The sequence below is a fragment of the Chinchilla lanigera genome, unplaced genomic scaffold (assembly GCF_000276665.1).
Source record: "Chinchilla lanigera isolate Chin_1 unplaced genomic scaffold, ChiLan1.0 scaffold00070, whole genome shotgun sequence".
Taxonomy (NCBI): domain Eukaryota; kingdom Metazoa; phylum Chordata; class Mammalia; order Rodentia; family Chinchillidae; genus Chinchilla; species Chinchilla lanigera.
The window spans coordinates 5,480,856-5,504,785 of record NW_004955471.1 but is presented as its reverse complement, the minus strand read 5'-3'; the positions used below and the strand labels follow the sequence as shown (position 1 = coordinate 5,504,785).

At 36.4% G+C, this 23,930-nt stretch overlaps 1 protein-coding gene across 1 annotated transcript in view; it reads left to right on the top strand.

Moving 5' to 3' along the window:
- Positions 1–23,930, top strand: part of Lrba (LPS-responsive vesicle trafficking, beach and anchor containing) — a gene marked incomplete at its 5' end in the record, with an annotated part of 597,162 nt that overhangs the window by 144,911 nt on the left and 428,321 nt on the right. The window contains 2 exon segments of the mRNA XM_013522882.1: positions 407–857; positions 10,196–10,335. Coding sequence (XP_013378336.1) covers positions 407–857; positions 10,196–10,335 — 591 coding nt within the window.

Here is a 23,930-nt window from a genome sequence, read left to right as displayed (position 1 = left end):
TTAGATGTGGGCTGTGGGAAGGAGAAAAGCTACTCAAGAATGATTACAAGGTTTGATGCGGGATAGACGGATAAGAAAGGTTTTCTGGGAGAGACAGAAGTTCCATTTTCAACATGTTGGGTTGAGATGTTTTTTGACATAGAAGATCTCAGGCAGGCAGTGTAACAACAGTCTGAGTTTTTTATGCAGGAGAAGTGGGGATGTAGAGGTATTTTATTATTTATGTGTCATTATATGATCTAGTTTGATTATAGGTGCATTCATGTAGTATATTTATTGATAATATATTATTTTTTGTGTTTTAGAATGTGACATATTTCAGAATTTTAAATAGATGGCCACTAGGGCTGAATGTAACTTTTTAATACTGCTTTTCAACTTTTTTGTTCTTCCTTTTCTGGTTAAGATGTAGAAAACGCACCAGTGACGTTCAGCCCTTTGACTCTGCCATCTGGGGAGGAATCCGTGGAAAGTGCATCGTCCTCTCGCAGGAGGGACTCTGGCTTCGGGGAGGAAACAGCTTCTGGTTTAGGGAGCAGCGCGTATGTTCCTCCTCCAGCAGCACCTTCCAGTGTCAGTGCAGGCCCTGATGCAATCAGCGAGGTGCTGTGCACTCTTTCTTTAGAAGTCAATAAATCTCAGGAAACCAAAAATGATGGAGGAAATGAGTTGGATAACAAGGCGACACCAGCAGTTCCAGTTTCTAAAAACGTCAACGTGAAGGACATTCTCCGGAGCTTGGTCAACATCCCAGCAGATGGAGTCTCGGTGGACTCCACCCTCCTGCCGCCGTCCTGCCTTGGTGCTCTTGGTGATCTGTCTGTGGAGCAACCTGTGCAGTTCAGATCTTTCGACAGGTACTGCAGATAGCCTTGTGCTTTGGTATGCTTACATTTGTAATATAAAAGGTTGGACAGTTTGGCTGAACATGGCTAAATTTTGTAGCTTTAGTGGTAGAAAGAAATGCTTTGATCTGTTTTATAAAAATATATATTTTATTGGTTTTTACAGCATTACAGATTTTTTTTGCATGTCAGTAAGATTATTTAGAAATAATTTTAATAGTGTACAGGCAAGTTGTTTATAAAACAGCTTTTTTGGTTGTTGTTACAACTTGAAAATTGCGTATATTTACCAGGCTCCTTGACTGTGCCCTGTTGACAGTACTGTGCCAGCCTTTGTGAGGTAAAGTGGGATCTGAATTCCGGTCGACTCAGGAATTCAGCAACGTTTTCAGAGTCCTGACAGCTTGAGAAAGCTGACCACAGATTCCTGACTTTGTTGAGTTTACTGCCCTGCGAAACTTTTTGCTAATTTTTTCTGAACATTCCTTATATTATAAAGTTCTAACACAAATATTTTTTGCTAAACATCCTGTTTTTAAAAGTTAATATCTAGAGATAAGCTCTAACTTACAGAAAAGTTCTTAGTACAAAGAAGTTTTATTTTTCCCTGAACCTTTAAGTAGTTAATACCATGTTTCATTACCTCTTAATGTTTCATTGTATGTTTTCTATGTAACTATAACGTATTCATGTAAATGATGAAATTAACATTGGTATAATACTAACTTTTAGTCTTCAAACATCTTTCAGTTTTTGGTAATCATCTTATTAACGTTCTTTATAGGAATCAAGTTCAGAATTGTGTTATGTTTAGTTATTGTATTTTTTAATTCACTTTCAGTGTGGAAGAATAACTTCGTTTTTCCTTGAACTTAGTGATCCTGACACATTATAGGATTATAGCTCAGTACTGTAGGGGTATTCCTTTGAAGAAGTAGTATAAAACTCCATCAGCCTTACCAAATTTTCATTTCATTCATTTTATTGTCTTATAGTTTCTCTTTTATTCATGGTTTATAATCTCTCATCGTTGTTTATGTTGATGCCTATATTTGGCCAGTGGGATTCCCTTCCAGTTGACTTCTGTTTTCTTTTGATGTGTTCCCATCATAATTTAACCTTTTTAATGAATATTTTATTGTTACTCATGCTTATTGTTAGACTATGCACCAATGTACTTTTTACTCATCTAGTCCTTTCCCTCTGTCAGATTATTCCTCCTTCCCTGCCTCTTGACCTTCCACAGGTGGGTCTCACTGTGTGGCCCAGATGTCCTTTAAACTCCTAGCCTCAAGTGACCTTTCTCCCTCAGCCTCCGAGTAGCTGGAACCACAGAGGCATGCCAGCTTTATCTCCTGTCCCTCTTGTTCTCTGTTTTTTCTCCTCTCCTAGCTTTGTACTGCAGATCTGCTGTGGGTTGGTACTGTAGACACTGAAGCTGTTAAGACTGTGCATGGTAATTAAAATGCTTGGAAAGAACAGAGAATATGTAACTTTAGTGGAGAGTCTTCAGCATTATTCTGTTATCTTGTCCCATTTCCCTTTATTTAAAAGTTAGGAAATGCTCTGGAGAAAATGACATTGACAGAGTTTGAATTTCAGGTAAATGACATACAGGTATGTGCATAATATGACATTATGAATAGAGTTAGTTGTTCCTAGATTCAAATGTCTTTTTTTTATATTTTTTTAAAAATTAGGTTCATAAGAATTAAAACACTGACTCTAAAACTCAGACAAAACAGTGCTTGAGATTTGGCTCATTTACTTATTAGTGAACCTGGACAAGTCATCTCATTCCTAAAGTAGCGGTCTATAGTCATTAAGGAGAAAAAACAGCCTGAATGAAATGCATTGATATGAGTGGAAACTCACTTACCATATCTAACGAGCCATTTGGTCTCTGCTGCTGGGTGGTTGTGTTGCGTGCATATAGGGACTAAGTATTTGGAATACATAGTACAGATTAAAGGGTTATAGTTCCAGTACACACACATATTATGGACTGTATTAGTCAGGTTTCCTGGTGTTGGGGCAAAATATCCAACACCCACAAGTTAAGGAAGTGTGGCTCACAGTTAAAGAAGGTTTAGTCCATGGTTGACAGACACCACCCCCGCCCCCCGGCTGGGGCAAAAACGTCGTGGTGGGAGAGCATGGCACAGGTAAGCTCCACAAACATGGCACCCAGGAAGCAGAGGAAGTAAGAGGAGAAGCTGGGGACAAGAACACACGGTTTTAGTTCAGCTTGCAGTGATTCTTTTTGACTAGGTACCACCTCCTAATAGCACACTTAGCTATGAACTCACCAATCTGCTGGTGAGTATAACACTCCCATATTCCAGTCACCTTCCATAATCCCTGTACACATGAGACTTCTGGAGGCATATTAGGTCTGCACCCTAACACTAACAAATCAACAAAATGAAAAATATGCTAGAAAAACAATAGGAACCACTATTAATATATAAAAATGTCTGTATCACTAGTAATGTTGTAAATGCATATTAAAATAACTGGAAGATATTTCCACCCAATTTAAATGAGTAGAGTTTTTAAAATGATGCCTCTTATTAATGATGCTGTCAAAGACATTTGTATACTTTGTTGAAAGGACATATTACTACAATTTATTTGAGAGTGAATTAGCAGTAAATTAAAAATTAAAGTATGTGTACTCAATTCCACATCTGGATATTTGTATAGAAGAAATATACATCAAAATTTTTTCTAGAAGAAAAATTTCAGAATTAAGCTGCTATCTATTGAGCTTTTCACAGTACAAAAGATTATTCTTTATACATTATGTATTTAGATGATTTACATACCCCAAATTTACAGATGAGGAAACTGAGACACAAGAAATTAAGTAGCATATAGTCTTATGCTAGTAAATAGTAGAGCTAAGACTTGAACCTACCCTCTTAACTGTTGTGTGTTCTTTAATGTGCTATGCTGCATTTTATAGCAGTATTGCTTTTTAATAGTGAAAAATTGATTTATAGCTGCTGATCTATGAAGAATTGGTTTCATGTGTTAATTTTATACATATTGTGTATATACATTGAGCATTTGAGTAGAAAGTTCTACATCTCATGAGATGTCACAGTCAAATCACAGGAATACCAAAAATACAGTATTATATAACTCTACCTTTAGGCTGTGTGTGTAAAGTGTATATGAAATATAAGTACATTTTGTGCCCAGAATTGGGTCTCATCCCCAGGATGTTTTATTAGATGTATACAAATACTCCAAAGCAAAAACAAAACAAAACAGAACACCCCCTGAAATCTGAGACCCTTCCAGGTGCACACATTCCACACAAGGCCCTCAACCTGTATGTACAATACAGCCATTAAAGAGAGAGGGGCAGAACATTGTATTTTGGTGTAAAAGGATATTGAAGGTAATTTTTAAATGAAAAAAAAGACAGTGTACATACAGTTTAGAACCTAAGATTTTTCAAAGATAGCTAAATATGTTCCCATATCCTTCAAAAAGTAAATATTGACCTATTCATGACAATGGTGAGTTTTGAGAGTAGGCGGTATAAATTATCAGGGTTTTGACATTTATATGCAGCTGCATTTTAAAATTTAATATATCTTGTTAATATAGTCAAAGAAATTGTTTATTAATTACACAGATTTTATAACTTTGACATTTCCTTATAAGTAGTGTTGAAATTATTCTCTGTAGTGAGATTATGAATTTAGTTAAGAAGGCATGCTTAGGGAATACTTTCTATGGAGTATATTAAAATAGAAAAGGTAGTTTTGCTAACAGCATTTCTTTTCAGGATGTTCTGTGGAAGTTTACATGTCTGGAATGCATTTAACATACTGTCTGATAGAGAACAAACTGCTCTGTTTTTTTCCCCTTCTCTTCTTAGCAAGAGACATCTTTTTAAAAACTTGCATACAGACATGGGCCAATGGAGTATCTTTGGGAATTTCAAAGCATCCCTCTGATCACGTATTTATCTCAGGAATGCTGTGTCAGAAATCACAACTCTCCTCATATCTTAAGAATTATCAACTTCCAAGCAATAGCTGGAAAGTTTAGAGTAACAGCTACATGAGTGAAACCTTGCTGAAAGGCTGCCAGGTTGCGGGCCTCTGTGAACAGAAAGGTGTTTGTGTTCATTCCCATGCCAAGATTCTTGCTCTTATCTAATTTGAAGATCCTCTCTGGTGATTAGTGGATGCCAGGGATTTATCTTGATAAAGTTCAAGGGCTGGTCTGGCTTTTCAACTGGATCCTTAGGGACTACAGGGCTGAGCTGAATGCCTTTTTCTTTTTTAGTGAACGGTTGCATGTTAAATGGAATAGCATTTATGTGAAGGTGTGGGATATTTGAAATGATTTAATTCTGAAAGGGAACTTTTGAACCTTAGTTATCAAGAGGATGTTGTTGCTATTTGCCTGTTGTTAATTAAAAGAAAATTCCAAAATCCCTAGTTCATGTTAAAAAAATAATCAGCAGCAATTTCACTTACTATGTGTAGGACCTTAGAAGTATTCTCTCATCTCTACAATGGGAATCACATGTAGTAAATATAAACTAAATAATTCAGGTGTGTCTTTAGCACAATGCCTCACAAATAGTATTTTTTAAATTATTGACTCCATAAAGAAAAACTTTAAATAAAAATTTATCCTTTTTTTGCAGTACTAGAGGTTGAACACAGAGCTTTCTGTAATACTCTTCCACTGTCTACATCTCCAGTCCTTTTGTGTTGAGACAGAGTCTCTGTCAGTTTTCCAGGCTGGCCTCCCTCTTGCAGTGCTTCTGTGTTAGCCTCTTGAGTGGCTGCGATTACACTATGCCAGCCTAAAATTTTATCTCTTTAATATGTTTTTTAATTGCCAGTTTGGAAAATAAGCATGCATAACTGGTGTCTGCCACATTCTTTATGACAAAAAACTGAAACTTTTTGTTAGAATTTATGACTTTATACAAAATTCAGATAAATATTCCTCTCCCTTCCCCTCCCCTCCTCTCCCTTCCCCTCCCCTCTTCTCCCTTCCCCTCCTCTCTCCTTCCTTCCCCTCCCCTCTCCTTCCTTCCCCTCCCCTCTCCTTTCTTCCCCTCCCATGTCCTCCCTTCCCCTCCCTTCTCATCTTTTCTTTTTGAGACAAGGTCTCACTGTGTACTCCAGGCTTGCCTCAAACTCACGGTGGTCCTCCTGCCTCAGCCTCCCAAGTGCTGGGATTGGCACATAAGGATGTGCCACCATACCCTACCCAGATAAATATTTCTTAAACATTAAAAAGTATTTCATTTTGTTAGAAATTTAAGGGCTGCGTTGTAGCTCAGTGGCAGATCATATGCTTAGCATGCAAAAGGCCCTGAGTTTGATCTCCAGTACAAACAAAAAGAAACTTAAGCTGTAGTCTGAGATAGATGGCAGAAATATCTCTTGCATATAATGGGGCATATAAGCTCTGAAAGTTTTGTCTAATGCATGGTGTATTTTCTTTTTATTTTCCAGAGCATTTTATAGAAAGGTAATGCAAAATGCTTAGTTGTGGCATAATCAGTCTTACTTAGGACTAGTAAAGCTTAATTTCTAGACTAGTGTTTACTCTGTAGAACATGCATTGCTAGTTTAGATTTGCACATGTATGCAAGATGAGCATGATAGGTTGAGACAGGTTACACATCCCTTCTGTTGGAGATGTTAGGCTTTTATTGAGAGCTTCATAATAATAATGAAGACGGTTGGTAAAGGAGAGTGAGCATATACACATAGTATCCTCTTAATTGGATTATTATGACCTTTAATTTCCTTTATTTTTGTGAGGCCCAAAGCTGGATATTACTTCCTCAGAAATGATTTGAATCCATCAGTGAATTTAGAAATTCATTATTTTATTCTTTTGTGTATTTCTTACATAGACTAAAGAATGCAGTTTTCCATTTGTAAACAAATGTATTTTAGTAATTTAATGATAGTTCATATGTAATTTAATAACTTGAAGATATTTGCTACTGTTGTTTATAGATGATTATAATATAGAATTATTGTAAATGTTAGTGTGATTATAATGATGGTTTGAAAACCTTGTTAATATACTAAGATCTGTTTAATTGTATACTTCAAGTCAATGAATTGTATAGTAATATAGATTGTGTATCTCAAAACTTACAAAGATCAGGATGAGGAAACAATTCAAATTGGGGTTCTAGTTTTAGATATTTAGGGCAGTACTCCAAATTCTTTTGGCTGTTTACTACTATTCTGAGCTTTAGTTTTTAAATTTAAAAATGGAAGTAATACATACCTTAGGATTTTGAATATTGAATACTAATTTCTGGCATAGTGTCAGTGTTTAATAAGTCATAACTGCTATTAATAAGCATAATTTTATATTAGGTAACAGGATTTTATAGGGACACAAATAGTACATTATGAACTTTGACTTGGGGGAACCTGGAAAGGCTTACCTTTGAGCAGCTTTGAAGCATGAGAAAAGGAGATGTTTTTACAGGGTTGGAGTTGTGAAACAATACAACATGTGCAGGAGCTGGCAGAATATACTGCACAAACATATGAGCTGTGCTGAGATGGTCAAACATAGAGAAGATGAGAGAACTGTCCTGTGAGCACCTGTGGACTCTTTCCTGAGATCCTATGAATAGCCTTTCTCTGTCTTTGTTTCTTCATACAACTCTCCGTGTATCTATCCACCAGGCTTATATTTTGGATGTATTTCAAAGTAAAGTGCAGATACTGTACTAGTTCACTTCATGCTTAAACACTCAATGTGTAGCTCTGTAGTAACTGATATAATAATTCAGTTTTTAAGATAAATTTACCTACATGGAAAGCATCTTTGTTTCAGTGCTGGGGATCAAACCCAGGACCTTGTGCATACTAGGCAAGCTCTGCACCACGGAGTCACACTCCTCAGCCCAAAAGGCACAAATCTTAGTCATACCATTTGAGTTTTGATGAACTCATGTACTTCATAACACACAACACCCATCAAGATGTCATTAATCTTAAAAGTTACTCCTTCCCAGCCAGTCCATGTCTCTGTTTACCAGTGGCAATTATTATTTTGATTTTTCTACTATATATTACTTTTACCTGTCGTAGAACTTCTCCTAGAAGGAAACACAAAATATACATTCTGTTTCATAAGGCTTCCTTCATTCAATATGATGAGACTGAATCCATCTTTTGAGATTCGTCCATGTTGTGTGGCAGTAGTTTGATCATTTTATTGCTGAGTAGTACTACATTATATAAATTTATCACCATATAAAACTTTATTTTTTATAAGTGTCTTGGTTACTTTTCTCTCATTGCTGAGATAAAAATACCTGATGCGCAGAATTAAAGAAGGTGGCTCCAAGGCAGAGTGGCGCATGGCAGAGGGTAACAGTTCATGGTGGCGGAAGACAGCAAAAGCAACAAGAGTGCTCGGGGAGGAGCTGCGGCAAGCGGCCTCTTTCCCTCCCTTATATTGTATGCAAACTGTCTACCCCAGGGCAGGTGTCGCACTCACACCCATGAATCAGTCGTAAACTCTAGAAGCCTGCCCCATGACTGTATGAGGCTTTAGGGGGACATCCAGACACAAACCATAACAAGAAGAAAAGTGTCTGTGAACATAATTGCATGTATTTTTTTGTGAGCTTAAGTTTTCATGGGGGAGATTCTTCAGAATGAAATTTTTAGGTCATAGGGTAGATATACCTAAAATTTTGAAAACGTTGTTTAAAATGTTATTTTTCTGTGCTTCTGTTTGAACTTGCCAATTATATAAGTAAACTAGATAGTTATGGCTTTTCCTTTTGTTCATAAATATGAAAACAAATTCTCCATATTCTTTTCTTCTTTCCCCAGAATAGGTTGCTGAAGGGTAGGGGTTTTCTTAAACAATGGGCTTGTAAATTTCTGTCTCGAGTGAGAGAAACACAAACTACATTTTGTATTGTGCACCACCAGCACACATATGCGTGCACACACACATGCACACGTACATACACACACAGAGGTCATATCTACTTCCCCTTAAGTCAATAATCTTCATCTGATATAAGCTACTATGATTTAAGCACACCATTTTGGATTAGGGGCTCAGGTGGCTGTTGCTTCTATTTTTTAGTGTATAGTTAACATTGGCAGTCACCCTTATAATGATGTGACACCAGCTACCCTCAAGTACATTGAATAAGCCATGCCTAGCACAAGAGAACTTGATTTAATTGGCAACACTGTTTGCCCTCACATGATAGTCACTGAAGTAAAACGGAACCTATTTTGCTGTTTTATCTGTTTTTGAAATAACAACAAAATGCATTGTAAAATATTGCAATTATATAATTTCCACTTTTAAATGTATTTATTTAGATCAACTGCATAAGTAAGCCTGTTGAGAAATCAGATACTTTAAAGCTATTAAGGGAATACTTGCAGCTTGCAGTTAGAGTATTGTCAACAAAAGATGTGATTAAATAAATTGAATGTTGAAGACTTTAGGCTTATGGTTAACACCAGGTAATTAAAAGTAAGCACTGCTGTGGGAGTGCCTTATATATCAGCTGTCCTCTTTACCTCATTAGCTGGTTTTTGCATGTTTATGGGGCTAACTTCAATTAAAAAAATGCCTTTTAAGTTATGTCTCACAAGGTCTTTTAGTTACTCTTTTGGTAGAAAGTATTACACTTTAATTGAAATTGATATATCATACATACCTGTGTTAGAATAATATACAAGATGAACAACTTTCATTATACAATATTTTTGCATTTACTCTTTTATTTATACATTTTTTTTCTGTACATTATCCTCAAAAGACATAGTCTTTGGGGTTTAGGAAAAGTAAAACTTGAATTATATACCTGTTAGTAGTTATGTGTCTCTGGTTTTTTTCCCCCTTAGAGAATTTCTGTGGTTTTAAATTAGCAATTCTTTAAAATCCTTGTAAAAACATGTTGGAATTTGTGCCTTCAGTTCTGAGATTAAAAAATATCTAATTTCTTTTTTACTTGAGTGTCAGTTTTCCTTCTTTACAATATATTTGTAGTTATTATTTAATGTGTTTCATAATTAAAGATCCTAAATTTAAATAATCGTGTGTGGTAAATGTGAATTTAAATGGCGAAATGGATTGTTGTATTTTTAAAAAGTGTTTTAGTTCTAAAAACATTGAAATGTAAATAAATACAAGCCGTATAGAAGAGATTTAGTGTTGGGAAAATATTCTCAGTTGCATATGAAAATAGACATAGGAAGGAAAATTAGAAATAGCTTCTTAGTTTTTATTCTGAAATTAAATGTAATTAACTCAAGTGATCTATATTTTTCATTCTGTTTATTTTTTCATTACAGAAGTGTCATCATTGCAACAAAAAAATCAACAGCTTTACCATCCACACTTGCTACCAGTGTACCTACCAATGCTGTGAGTGTGGTTTCTTCAGCAGAGTCCACGTCCGCCCAGGCCTCCGATGTGGGAAGAGAGTCACCAGGTGAGTTAGTTATCAGTGATGTCACCAAAAAAATGTTTTTTGATCCCACTTTATCAAAGTTAAGAATTTATGAAAAAGTCAAGAACCTTATTCGGCACACTAGAAACTGTTGTGCTTTATATTATATAGTTGCATTGTTTACTAATTTTCTGAATGAACTTCAAACAAACAAGATCAAACAAATAAAGAGTTTCAGTATGTTCTCCACTCAAATTTATTTATTTATTTTTAATTTATTTGAAAAATAAAAGAAGGAAAACATATTAACAAACAGGCATCCATTTACAAAACAGCATAAGAACAATACAAGCAATACAGAGTTACAGACAAAGTGGTATGAAATTAACAATGGTGGTTGTATTACATATTGATATCTTCAAAGTGTTTTCTCAGGAAAACAAAGACATGCAAGATTGGTCAAATAATTAATCATTAACTGTTCCTTTCAGTAGAGCTATAGAAGTCAGTAGAACAACTATGTTAGCTATCCTGTATATATATATAATTTCCCCTTCTTTTCTCTGTTCCCTCTCTCCACTCAAATTTAATACTGTATAATAGATTAGATAGATGCTACTGCTTAGGTGAATGGGTGAATGCATGCATGATACATGTGTGTATGTGTGTGTGCACACACACACATACACACCTCAATAAGGCTTTGGTGACACGTAGCTTTAAAAACTGTGGTTATTGATTGTTTGTATTCTGTGTACTACTTTTTTTCTGCCTGTTTTTATGAATTGGAGTCTTAGAAATGGTATACTGTTCTGAAGTACAGCATCATTCTAGTACTAGTCACACTGGTTCAAAATATTTTATAGATTTCCCTTTTGCCCATCTCCTGCACTCCTTCCAAGTCTGAAAGCATATAAATAAGTGGGTGCAAGTTCCTCAGTCCCCATATGTTGCCCGGAAGCTTAGTGGTGCTATCAGGGAAACGTGCAGAACGTGCAGTATGAAAATGAGCAAGGTAGAAAGGGGATGTTATCATCATCAGATGTTTTGTTTTATAAACACAAGCCAGGGCTCCCCCAAAGGACTCATTTTGTGACTCTAGCATAAACTTAAGGAAAAATAAAGGAATTTTGAAGGAGTGACTTGGTGAATTTTATGATTAGAAATAATGTTTTTACTTCTTTTGGGACATTTCAAGGCTTTGTCTTCTATGTGCTGTTCTGCTTTTATTTGGCGGAATAGTGTATCTCAGGGAGTTTTGGTTCAGACTTCACATTGCTTCTAGGCCGTAGTCAGGGACTTTTATTCCCTATGCTGTGTACTGTAGTCAGGTATTCACAAAAAAAGGATGCAGTATTACAACTGTTTATTTCTTTAGTCTTCCTTGTTTTGTTTTTTTTTTTTTCCACTTGTAATAATTTTTTTTTTTTTTTTCCGGTACCGGCAATCGAACTCACGACCTTGTGCTTGCTAGGCAGGCACTGTGCCACTCAGCTAAATCCCCAGCCCTAAATATTTTTTTTGAAGTTTTAAATGCAACTAATGCTTCACAAACTTCATAATGTTTAGTGAGAAAATATTCACAGTATGTTAAGTACAAAAAGTAAGACTTTATAAACCTTATAACTCTGAAATACTTTTATATATGGTAAAAGCAAGGAAGTATACTGTTGAGGTACTTGGTTACCTCCATGTAGTTGTTGTGCTGGCAGTTTTGATTTTCAGAATGTACTTTCAATATCTTTTACAAAATTTTATAAGTGGATACAATTTATATTCTTTTTTGGTGGGGCATACTGGGAATTGAACTCAGGATCTTGCACTTGCTTCGCACTTGCTGTGCCGCTGAGCTGTGCCTCTGGCCCGTAAGTTTTATTTCTAGGGAAAAATAGATATGAAAAAATTGCCACCTGGAAACTGAAGGCTGCAGTAGTTGTAGAATTTTGTGCTGCTTTTTTATTTTAACAAAAAAGTGTTTTAAATTAGTAGACTATTTTTTAGATCAATTTTAGGTTTACGAGAAAAATTGAGTGGAAAGTGTAGAGTTATCATATCTCTTGTATCCCTCTCATCCCAGAGAAACTCAGTGATCTAGTTTGGTTTAAATATACACACCTTTGCCCCTTTACCCCCACCTAAAGTCCGTAAAAAATCAAGTGTTATTTTTCTAGCTCCTTTTGGGAAAATACAGTAGTTGGCAATGTCTGTGACAGTGTTTGCTTGCATCTTTTAAATTCAACAATAATGGGGCTGGGGATATAGCTCAGCGGCACAAGCGCCTGCCTGGCAAGCGCAAGGTCCTGAGTTCAATTCCCAGTACCAAAAAAAAAAAAAAAAAAAAAAAAATCAACAATAATGAATACCTCAATAACTTGCCAGAGCAAACAGCAATTCGAGATGTTCAAAGTACAGTTAGTACAGTATTTTCTTGTTAGTTTGAATGTATTATTCTTTAATTTTAGTTTATGGGACAGAATAAATAGGATTCTCTGAAGACTTTTAAGTATAATCTTCCAAATTTAAATCATAGAGTTTTCCAAAACACAATTGAAAAAAAAAACATGCCGTTTTCAGAGGAGATATAAGAAACAGAAGGTTGAGATGTTTGGATAACATTTAACATAAAATAATATTATGCATTTTTTTGTGAAGACATTGTAGTTTTTGTCTATTAAATCCATTATATTGAAATGCAGAATTTGCTATTTTGAAAACTATTGTATTTATTTGCCAAAAAACCCCCTGTAAAACCGTATATTATTGATCTGACCTGAGATATATCTACTGCACCATTTTTCCCTCTTATGGGGTGTTCTGTAATTTGTGGTTCTGGTGTTTCTCAAATAGTTAACAGATTTTTTCCATGTTTACGTAGAATCTTTGACTATTTTCTATTTCTCCTTCACCTCCTTGATTGATTGTTGGTGCTGGAGATCAACCCTGAGGCTTCTCTACCATGCAGCTGGTCATTTTACTTATTCCATATCTTTTTGGTGTGGATATTTTTTTAAAAAATCACTTACTTTGATTTCCACATCTGATCCTTCTTTTCTTCTTTTCATGTGCTCTTATTACTGTTACATGGTTTCTCCATTTTATTACTTAAACTGATAATTAATTCCGTACATTTTTTTCTTAAAAGAAAAAACAATCTCACCTGATCACGGTTTTTTAGTCATCCTACTTCTTATTGTCTATGGCCTTGTTTTATATACTTTTGCTTACCACACTAGCCTTAATACCTTGGTAGGTACTCCTTTTTACTTGGACTCTGTCCCCTAGGAAGAGTTCTGTCTTCTTGGTCAGTTATTTTAACTGATAGACTTTTGTTTTCCTTTGGTGGGTCTTTATTTACCATTAAAAAATACTGTAGAATTTCAAAAAGAGATGATAGAAAATTAGCAGTGGTTGTATTATATATTATTATTCTTAAATTCTGTATTGTTTTTATTGTTTTTGTGTTTGTTTTTGTTATTTTTCTTTAAAATAAAAAAAAACACAACTGTGTATATCTTTCTTAAAAATAATTAAATTTATTTTCCTTCTCTTGGTGCCATCAGGATTTGGGAAAAAAATAATTTGTGTAGGGGGCTGGGGATTTAGCTCAGTGGCACAGCGCCTGCCCAGCAAGCGCAAGGTCATGAGTTCAATCCCTGGTACCGGAAAAAAAAACAAAAACAACAAAAAAAATAATTTGTGGATGAATTGATTATTGTTGTGTAGTATTCTGAGCAGGGCAGTTTATTTTTAAAATCTGGGTAAGTTAGGTATGAGTCTTAGTTTGGTCTTAGATTATTTTCTTTATATGAAAGTGCAGTTCATATATGTTCCGATAGACCTCACTCTTTGTACTTTGGTGTGACTGTATTCCAAAAAAAAATAACTGCTGAAACTCAGTAACACATTATTAATTCATAAAAACTTCGATAATATAATTCATTAGTACAGGGGGGAATTTCTGTGGAAGAAACCATGTGAATATAAAACATTACATAGGAGTTTCATAGCAGAAAGGTTTAAACTGTTTGAAATATTGATATTAAAGTAGGACTTCTAAATTGCATGTAGTACCACTTAAGAGAAACTAAGACTGGATAGACTGATAACAGACAGAGAATTAGTGTTGCTCACTTTTTTAATATAAGATGTTAGCATGAGGAAATAGAGTGAGGGGAGAGGAGGGTTTGTAGGGCAAGTCTAAAATTAATGCAAAGTAAAAAGTTTTAAAGAATTTCTCACATTTACATGACATTGAAGTTTTTTCTGTTGAAATATTATCACTAAAATTATTGTATAGTTTAGCTTAAAAATTAAGGATTTTTGCATTTGCTGTTAAATGGTATATATTATTAAATCTATAATGTACACAATGTTTTTAGTATTGAGATTTTGAATTTTAATTGAAGTATTTTACCTTAGCCTCTCCAGCTTTATATCAGCAAAAATGTATAGTCTAGTAGCTTCCCTTTAAGATTTTAAAAATTTTTATTAATACATGTTTGCAGTATACAAATTTCTCTTTATTTTTTTTCTGGTACTGGGAATCGAACTCACGACCTTGCGCTTGCTAGGCAGGTGCTGTGCTGCTGGGGATTTAGCTCTGTATGCAAATTTCTCTTTAAGTGGTAAAAGTCCTTCACTAAAGAAGTTGTATCTTTCATATATGCATATTTTCAAAGAAAGTAAAAGAGAAAACAAAGTTTATTAAATCTAGAAAAGTGTGGAAAATTTAAAAGTTATTCATCTGCAAAGATTTAATTGCCTAGTAAATAGTGTACTTCTGCTTGTTACTATGCCATTACTGTTTTTTCAAATATGCTATAGTATTTTTCTACCATGCTGCAAAAGCATTTTATAAATGGTTAAATAAAAATTGAGTCTAAGTCAAGAAAGGAATAAAGTGATCTGTTCTCCAATAATTTATATGCTGAATGTTTGCTATTTTGCAAAACTTAGCAGTTTGACAAGTTAGTAAAATACTAGGCTTCATTCTGTTTATCAGAGCCATGTACATTAAAAATTAGAAGAGTCTTCTTTAATGTTAGGGGAAAGTATTCAGGTCATGACAGTCTCTGTTTTATGTAGTATTAACCCAAGAGGCTATCTTTATTAATTCAATAAAAGTTTCATTTATTTAGTGAGGAGTTTTACTGAGCATGTAGACTATCCTGCACAGAATTAAGTGGCCCAAGAGATAGACAGACAGACAGACACACACACACACACACACACACGCACAATACAGCAGTGTTTAGGGATTAAAAATTGGTATTTGTTTTAATAATTCTTTATTGTAAGGGACATCAGTTATTTAGACCCTGAGGGATGTTGAATAAACAGTTGACTGTTCCCTGAATAGATGTTAGACACATGATCTATTTGCATGTTCCTTTTTGTTCTTTTGAATGCCTGGAAACCAGTCAGTTTGCAAGAGCCAGTTTATCAGTGTAAGGATAAGGAAAAGATAAGTCAGTATTCTTCCACATGTTAGAACTAGCTTCTGCTTCTGGCTTCTTGGATATGTGTGATCCTCTGTTGGAAATATTTAATGTTAAATTAATATGAAGTAAATTTGTCATGAGTTTTTTTTTTTAATCTGAGTTGAAAATATGCTTAATATATTTAGGATTACATTTTCTTTCTGATAGTAGTGAAGTACAACTTGGTGTGAAATTACTCATACATTTATTTTATTCTCATGTGGATATTTTTTTTCTTACAACATTGCCAGTTAATTTATTTATCCTTGTTGGCCAACCATCTTCTAAATTAGGTAGACTACTTTGTTAGATCTCTTTTTGCTATGTCTTTTTTTAGGCATGAAAATTAACATGTCTTCTTAGAGGGTAGTGTCAGGAAGTAATTTTTGTAATTGTTTCATTTACAGCCTTCTATTTCAGATTTTAGTGTGCATTTTAACTCATTGAAATTAGGGTCAATTAGCAGAGTAAAAGCTAATTTTGTTTTACAGTTACTGCCCACTGCCTCATGCAAACATTTTTTGGGGATTTTTATTCCCATCTTTATGTTCATGTAATGGATCCTACATGTTCCTTTCTGTTAACGTCATAGAAGTTCAAGAAAAGCCATCAAAACATTTTAGAGAAAATTATGTAATGAAAGTAAAAAGTCATTAAAAACTACCATCAGGCAAAAAACAAAACAAACTATTTCACTAGTCAGTAATAGGTAAATTATACTTAGATTCATTTTGTACTAAGTAAATGCTTACTCCAGCATGTGAGCTGAGTAATTACTCAGAAGTTAACTGCGGCACATTGCTACCCTGCCTGCTTTCCCAACAGAACCACGCCTGGGGGAGGTGTAGTTATCTCATGTATTTCAGATATCGGGATCTTTATGTTTGAGACCTGGTAATCAAAACTGATAATTATTGATCATATATTGTCTTAAAGATCAATCATATTTCTGGGGAGGTCAAGTGCCCCCATTTCTTTGCTATTTCTTAATCAGTTAGTCCTACAAAACCTCTGTGTAGATGCTGGCTGTGCTTGTGTATGCCTAGAATTTAACTTTATCGCCTTACCGAGAAGCTACATTGAAGCAGAATGAACGGGGACAATTGCAATGGCCTGAGAAAGCTCCGGGGGTGCCATGAGGCAGGGACTGGGCTTTAGAAAGAGGCTTTCTGCTAGGGGACAGTGGCCAGAGTTACACATTCCTGGCTATGTTTAATTTTTATACCGATTTGATAAATGAGAAAAACAGAAATCCACTTTTATAACAGTTAAATTGAGGATTGATTTTTTGCCTTTTCAGTTTTCAGTAGATTTGGTTTTGGTTTTTTTAGTGAATCTTTTAAAAGACCCTTTAAAAGCTTCATTTCATTTAAGCTCACCCAGGGCCTGGGGATTTAGCTCAGAGGCACAACGCCTGCCTGGCAAGTGCAACATCGTGAGTTCGATTCCCGGTATCGGAAAAAAAAACCCCAAAAAATCATTTAAGCTCACCTGTACTGAGGAAGTGGGGAGGGGAAGAGGAAGTAGAAAGAGTTATGTTTTGTAAGTATAGCAACTCCCTACAATGAGTGAAATCTTCAAGTACTGTAAACGTGTACATGCTAATAAAAAAAGCTGACCATTCGTACAGAACCAGGCTTGTTTTGCCCATGTACAGCATGCTAGTCACTGAACTGACAAATTTGCAAAGTTGGCTTTATTCATGGGGCAAGGTACCAATCTTGTGAGGAGGGGAGTCTTGGATCTTGAATCTGCCTGCCCAATGATAGAGTTTGGGGCTATTTATAGGATGGAGAATCGGGGTGGCCTGAGGCATAGGGATGGGTGATTGGGGACAGGGAAAGGTGAAGTAATCAGTGGTCTGCACGTGCATAGTCAGACTTCATGACCCTACGAGGACGCAAGTTCAGGAATGTCAGCGTGATCTGAGCATAGAGTTTTCAGCCCTCTTATGTCAGAAGGACACTCATTGGCCCCCTGGACAGGCCCAAGTAAAAGGTCAGTGCTTTCAACTGGTTTGAGACAGTAAAGATCCTGAAAAACAGCTTGGGTGAGTGTTGCCATTGTGACCCATGTATCAGAGGTATCATCCATGGTGGAGCTAGTGGGAATATACTGCTTGGCCATGTGACCTCTCATGTTGGTGATGAGAGCAGGTGAAATAGAGGCTTTACTCAGATTTTCCCTCAGTTTTACCTATGCTTTATGTCAGATCAAGAATGTTGAAGTTGGGTGTATCTTCAGCCTAAAGTACAGACTAAAGTGAAATGTGGTCATTTTCTTTACAAATTTTGAGGGAGGAGAGCTATTATTTATTGTTTGTTTACTATGGCCCAGGCCCTTTTGAAGTACTTTAATCCTCAAAATAATTATATGAACTAAGCATCACTGTTAACATATAGATGAGTGAAATAAAGCATAGAGGGCTTAAGTAACTTGCCCAAGGTCACATAGTCAATTGCAGAGCCTGCATTCAAACTCCTATCCCTTCATGCTTCCTATATCATTTCAGTCTTAAAACAACTGCTTATGGGTGTTGTTGTGATTAGAGACTTGCGTGATAGCAAGAGAGTTAGGATTCATTTTGAAAATGGCTGGATCGCAGGTGATTGGTGAGGTGTTTTCTGCCAGGGCAAAACATCTTTTCCAAGAAATATTGGTAATGGAAGTTATCTGGGAGGTTGATGCTTGAGATGGCAGGAGAGGTTCGCAGGGTTCCTGTAGGTATGTGTGGTGGAGAAAGGCTGTGGTCTAGGATGACCTGGCATTTCATTTTGAAAGTAGGAAAGAGAAAGGGTTTCAGGAGGAGAAGAGAGGGAAACGTTTTTATATTTCTTGGGGGAATTTTGTAGGTAAGTAACATACATAACAGAATGGCGCAAAGGAAATGAAAATGGTTAGCATAAACTGCACACATACACCTGTAGCAGATCAGTCAGAGGGGTACTTTGCAGGAATGTGGGAAAGTAATACTGGACGGTCTACTGTTCTTAGGTGCTTTGCATTAGTTTAGGTGTTGTAAGAATCCTATTACAGTTTGTAATATTCCTGCTTTCTGTATCATACCAGTATAGATGGTTTAAGGGGAAGACTCTAGAATGTTGCATGGCAATCACTGCACACTCAAATTGGTTTATAATGTATGGTAAAAGTTACATATTAGTGATTATAAGTCATAAAGAAAAACATTCTAATAAAAACGTTTATATTTCATGTTTCATGAAGTGACCAGTACATTGAGAAAACACATTCAATTTCACCAATAATAAGGAAGTGTTAGCTGTTTATTCCTTCTCAAAGGCAAATTGGCAATAGGCATCAGCATTTAAGGTGCGTTTTTATTAACTTTTAGGAAGTTATGTTAAGAAAAATAAAGTTGCATAGCTTTCTCTAAGTTTATGACAGAACATTATTCTTACATCAAAGAAAAAATGGCTGGAAAATAAAGTGGCAAAAGCAGATTTTATTCACAATAATACAGTAAGGGAAAGGAGACCTCAGCATAGAACAGACTCAATTCTGTATACAGTATAAACAAGTGGGAATTTACAGGAGCAGGATAGAGGTTGATGGGCAGAAAATTACCAGAGGAGACATCAGAGGTAAAGAGGGGTGCTGGTTAAACCAATATAAGAAGATCCTAGTTGAATATTACTGGTTGGGTGATTGTCTTCTCATGTATCATCAGTGTATGGTGAAGGATGTACAACTCCTGTGATCACGCATTATTTGGGCAGATGTTGGAGGATAAAGAACCTAGTTAGATGTTTATGGAGGATTGGATTGGAGGGGAGGTTCTTGCTAATCGGACTTAGCAAAGTTCTTGTTAAAACTGGGTTTCACAAGGAAAAGCACAGGTAGGCCTGGGAGGTGGTTTAGGAGCCTGACAAACTTGGGTCAAGCAAGCAAATCTTTGTCAGGAACTGAAACTAACACAAATGAAAGTCTCTGAATTTAGGTTGGTCTGGTATTTTCTCATCATTAGAAAGAGACTATGTTTCTTCAAGAGAAATATAGAACAGGTATGGAAAAAAAATCACACGGTGCTTATTCACCATCATCATCATCATCACCATCACCACCACCACCATCATCATCATCATCAGTAGTAGGAGTGATAGCAGCAGCAGCAGCAGCAGTTCTGGTAGTACTGGGAATTAAGTCCAGGACCTTGTGTACACTAAGTACATACTGTACCACTGATCTGTGTTCCCAGCCCTCTTCTTAATTTTGATTTGTCTCAATACTCATGACAACTTTGATCAGTTGATCAGAGTGGTGCTTGCTGGGTTTCCCTCCCTTCATCCTTTGCTGCCTCCTCTCTGCTACCTTTCTTCCATCTTTCCTTCTGTGTTTGAATGTGGGGCCTCGTGCATGCTAGGCAAGCACTTTGCCTCAGAGCTACCAGCCCAGCCCCAGGTTTGTGTGTTACAAAGTTATGCTTCTTCTTTTAATTCATAATGTTTTGTGGGGAAGTACTTTGAAATTCTTTAAATATCCCATTCCTCATTATGTTAGTTTGTTCATATCAATAGGATCTTGTGGTTTCCTACTTTATTTGATGGGTTATAGTCATTTACATCATTATTTATTTTATGCTCAGCTCATGCCTAGTTTGGTAACTGGGAGTCCCTTCAAGGTAGCTCCTGTGCCCTTGTGACATATGCTATAAGTTCTTGGGCATTCCCTTACCTTCTAGAATACGCAAGTAGAGGTTTGAAGCTCATTTTATGTTTCTCCTCTCATCTCTAGTCATTTTTTTCTTTTAATATAAAACAGTATTTGGAAATCATGATCTGCATATTAAGTGTTAACATGCTGTTCCTTCCAGATTTTTTCAGTGTACTTAGCTAGGGATGGTGTATGTATTTTTATAGATATTCATTTTTGTATGGGTCTAACATAAAAGTATATATAAAACATGTACACTCATTCACATATGTCTATTTCTACCTATGTGTTGTAACATGAATTAACAAAGGTAACTTTAATTTCCAGCCATTACCTCATAATTTTTCTTTTTTTTCCACTTAAGTACCCTCTTGTAACTGATTGGGTTCTAGTACTTCTTCTGGGCCAGTCCTGATACAGATTCTTCAGCGACCGTCCTGATACAGACTCTTTTCTTAATCTGTTCCAGATAACCAGTATATAAAGGTTTGGGAAACAGGAATTTCATTCTCTTTTCAAGCACATTATTTTTATATTTTCTTCTCAATGAGAAAATAACTCATTATAGTTGTGACACAGGGTTACAGATTCTCAGAGTTCCAAGCTTTTAAACCCAATGACATATACTGCCATAATTTGAGTCCTTTGTAGTGAGGAGGATAGACTGTTTTTTATGGCTTATGGCTTTGGAACCAAACAACAGTAGGACCCTTCATTCTTAGATATTTACTTTTCCCACAAGCATATCATTAGCAACATTATACTCAGTGAGTTTAGCTTGAACAACTGTTTTCCCTCCCAAATATGGGAGGGTGTGTGTGTGTGTGTGTGTGTGTGTGTGTACAAATAATGGTGATAGAAACTGGCAAAGTTTTTTTTTTTTTTTTTTTTAAGTTTTCAAATACTTACACAAATCTTAAGTTTGATTCTGTTGCTTTCTTGCTTTTACCCTATAATTAGTTTTCAGCTGTCTACTCACTGCAGTTGTATACCTTTGATTGTAAGATGCTTTGTGATATGACAGGTGCTACTCTGTGGAATATTGAACATTTTACCACCATGAAATAGGTTATTATGGAAAAGTACTCTAAAATAGAGATTCCCTTAATTCTGGTTCTTTTTAAATAGGCTCAGGATGGCTACCTTTCTCAGCTCAATTCTTTCTCTTCCTGACTTTGTGTAAAGTGTTTGTCAATGTTCTCCAACTAACTACTTCCAGGACTACGTTTTTGGTTGAATAAGTTGGTTTATTACTCTTTGGAGTAAGGGAAAAGGGAGAATGGGGAAGCCAGGGGCATCTCAGTAGTAGAATTTATAGGATTTGAGCTTGTACTTGGTGATTTTGAAGTTGAAGAAGGGAAGCTTCTGGATGAAATACTGCCAGGAAGCAAGGGTAGTTCTCTGATTAGACATCATTATATTATCTAGAAGTAGGGAAGACTTGACTGAGGTTAAGGGTGTAATTTGTAAAGAAACAGAAATTACTTGTGTTAGAGTTTAGGATGGTTGGTTATTTTTGTTATTTGGACAGTCTCTGTTGGGACACGGTTTTAGAGTAGAATTGTTTTATGTTAGTTCTTCATGGTCACAGAGTGTCTTTGTCTGATGTTCATAGTTTGGGAAATTGTTTATATTCAATAAGAAACACTAATATCTAGCTGTGAGACCCAGTTCAGTTTGTAACACCATTAAATCCTGTATGAAATTCCGCATCAGCTGCTGGATACTAGAGAGCTGCTTAGTGACAAAATAGTAGGAAATAGTGAGGTGTGTACCAGGTTAAAACTATTTATCTGTTAAAACACAGGAGTTGACTATAACTTCAGGAACCATTTCTGCAATTCACAGTAGTTGAAGACATTCTTTTGTGTTAGGTTTCCTAGGCTCTAGAGATAGATGGATAAAAAATTTGAGGGCTTTGTTCAAAAAGTTCTGAATAGTAGTTAGAACACTTAAAAAATGAATCAGAGGAGTAAAACTAGGGAGAAACAATGTAGGAGAAATATAACTTCCAACTTGTTAGATGTCAAATGTGTGGAGTTTGTGGTCTCATGACATTGAGGAATGAAGTTGTGAACCAAAGGAAGAAGTTCGGAGAGTTTTATTGGAAATGAGAAGAGAATAGCTCCTGGATTTCCAGGAAGGGCCCCAGTGGGTGGCCACAGAGGCCCTTTGTCAGGGTAATTTATACAGCAAAGTCACAACTGGGTCAGACTATAATTAACCTATAGGATTACAAGTGTAGCTCCTTAGCTAATACTGATCCAATAGGGAAATGAGTCACATCGTAGGGGTACATGGAAAGAACAAAGGAATTTTTGGAAGGAGATGGATCCAGATGCTCTGGTCACCCACCTGGGTATCTCATGCCTGTCTGGACTCACTGGGCCAGGTGGTGCTAATTCCAAGTTACTGTTGATACCTTAGGGAGGCAGGTAGGCCTGGCCATTGTGTCATCATCTTGAGGCCTGGAGCCACGATTCTGATGTCTTTATTTTTTTGTGCTGACTTCCTTGAAGGCCTAGTCTCTTTCTGATTGTATATTAATTTCTGTCTAACTTGGGTCCCTGTAATAGAAGGAGGTGGTGACCAGTGCTAACCATGGTCTCAAGGTGTCAGTCCTATCACCTGTCACAGCGGGTTTTCAGTGGAACCAGGCCACCACCCCATGTCTTCCAGTAGGGACATTGTGCTAGGAAGTACCACACTCCCATATCCCTGTCCCAGTGGCCTAGCTGTTGTCCCCTCTATGACTATAATAAAATAAAAGTAAAAATCATTTTCAATACACCATAACAAGTACAGTAAGTTATGTACTATAACTATAGTGAGGATATAAATGAGAAAATGTAAATTTGCTTGAATTGTTTAAGAAAGGTTTCTCAGGTGTTCCTTGGTTGTTTGCCAGGCAAGACTCAGGTGCATTCAGGGCATAGCAGAAATTGTCCAGTACCTGAATCAGGACAGTTTTCATGGTCGTGGAGTTGTAACCATTTAGTTAATGTTGGTACTAGTTACTTCTGATTTTTGCTTCATTTAAAAGAATGCTCCTTTTAAAGAAGCAATTTCTCCATGGGCGGGGAGTGCTGATCTTCCGACTGGCTCGCTCCCTGCCTCGTAGGCGCCCGGAAGGAGGGCCCCTGGCACAGGGAAAGCCACGTGGCGGCGAGCGCTGTTGTGCACCGGCCCTCAGCCCGGCCGCCGCCGCTTAATTGAGAACTACCACGACACAGAGAAACAATGACACAATTGGCCCACCATGCACCGGCTGCAGATGCCCACCCACGGACGTGTGTGAATCATTCAAACATGGAGAAACCCCTGGGAATACTTGCCATACAACGGCCAGTCTTGCTCCTGCCATTGAGAACCAGAAAGGTCCAGAGTCAGCGGAGGAGCAGCTGCTGAACAAGGACTCGGAGAACATGAGAATGCAGACTAAACCCGAGGAGTCAGAGGTCTTATGGACTGGGGTCATGAGAGCTG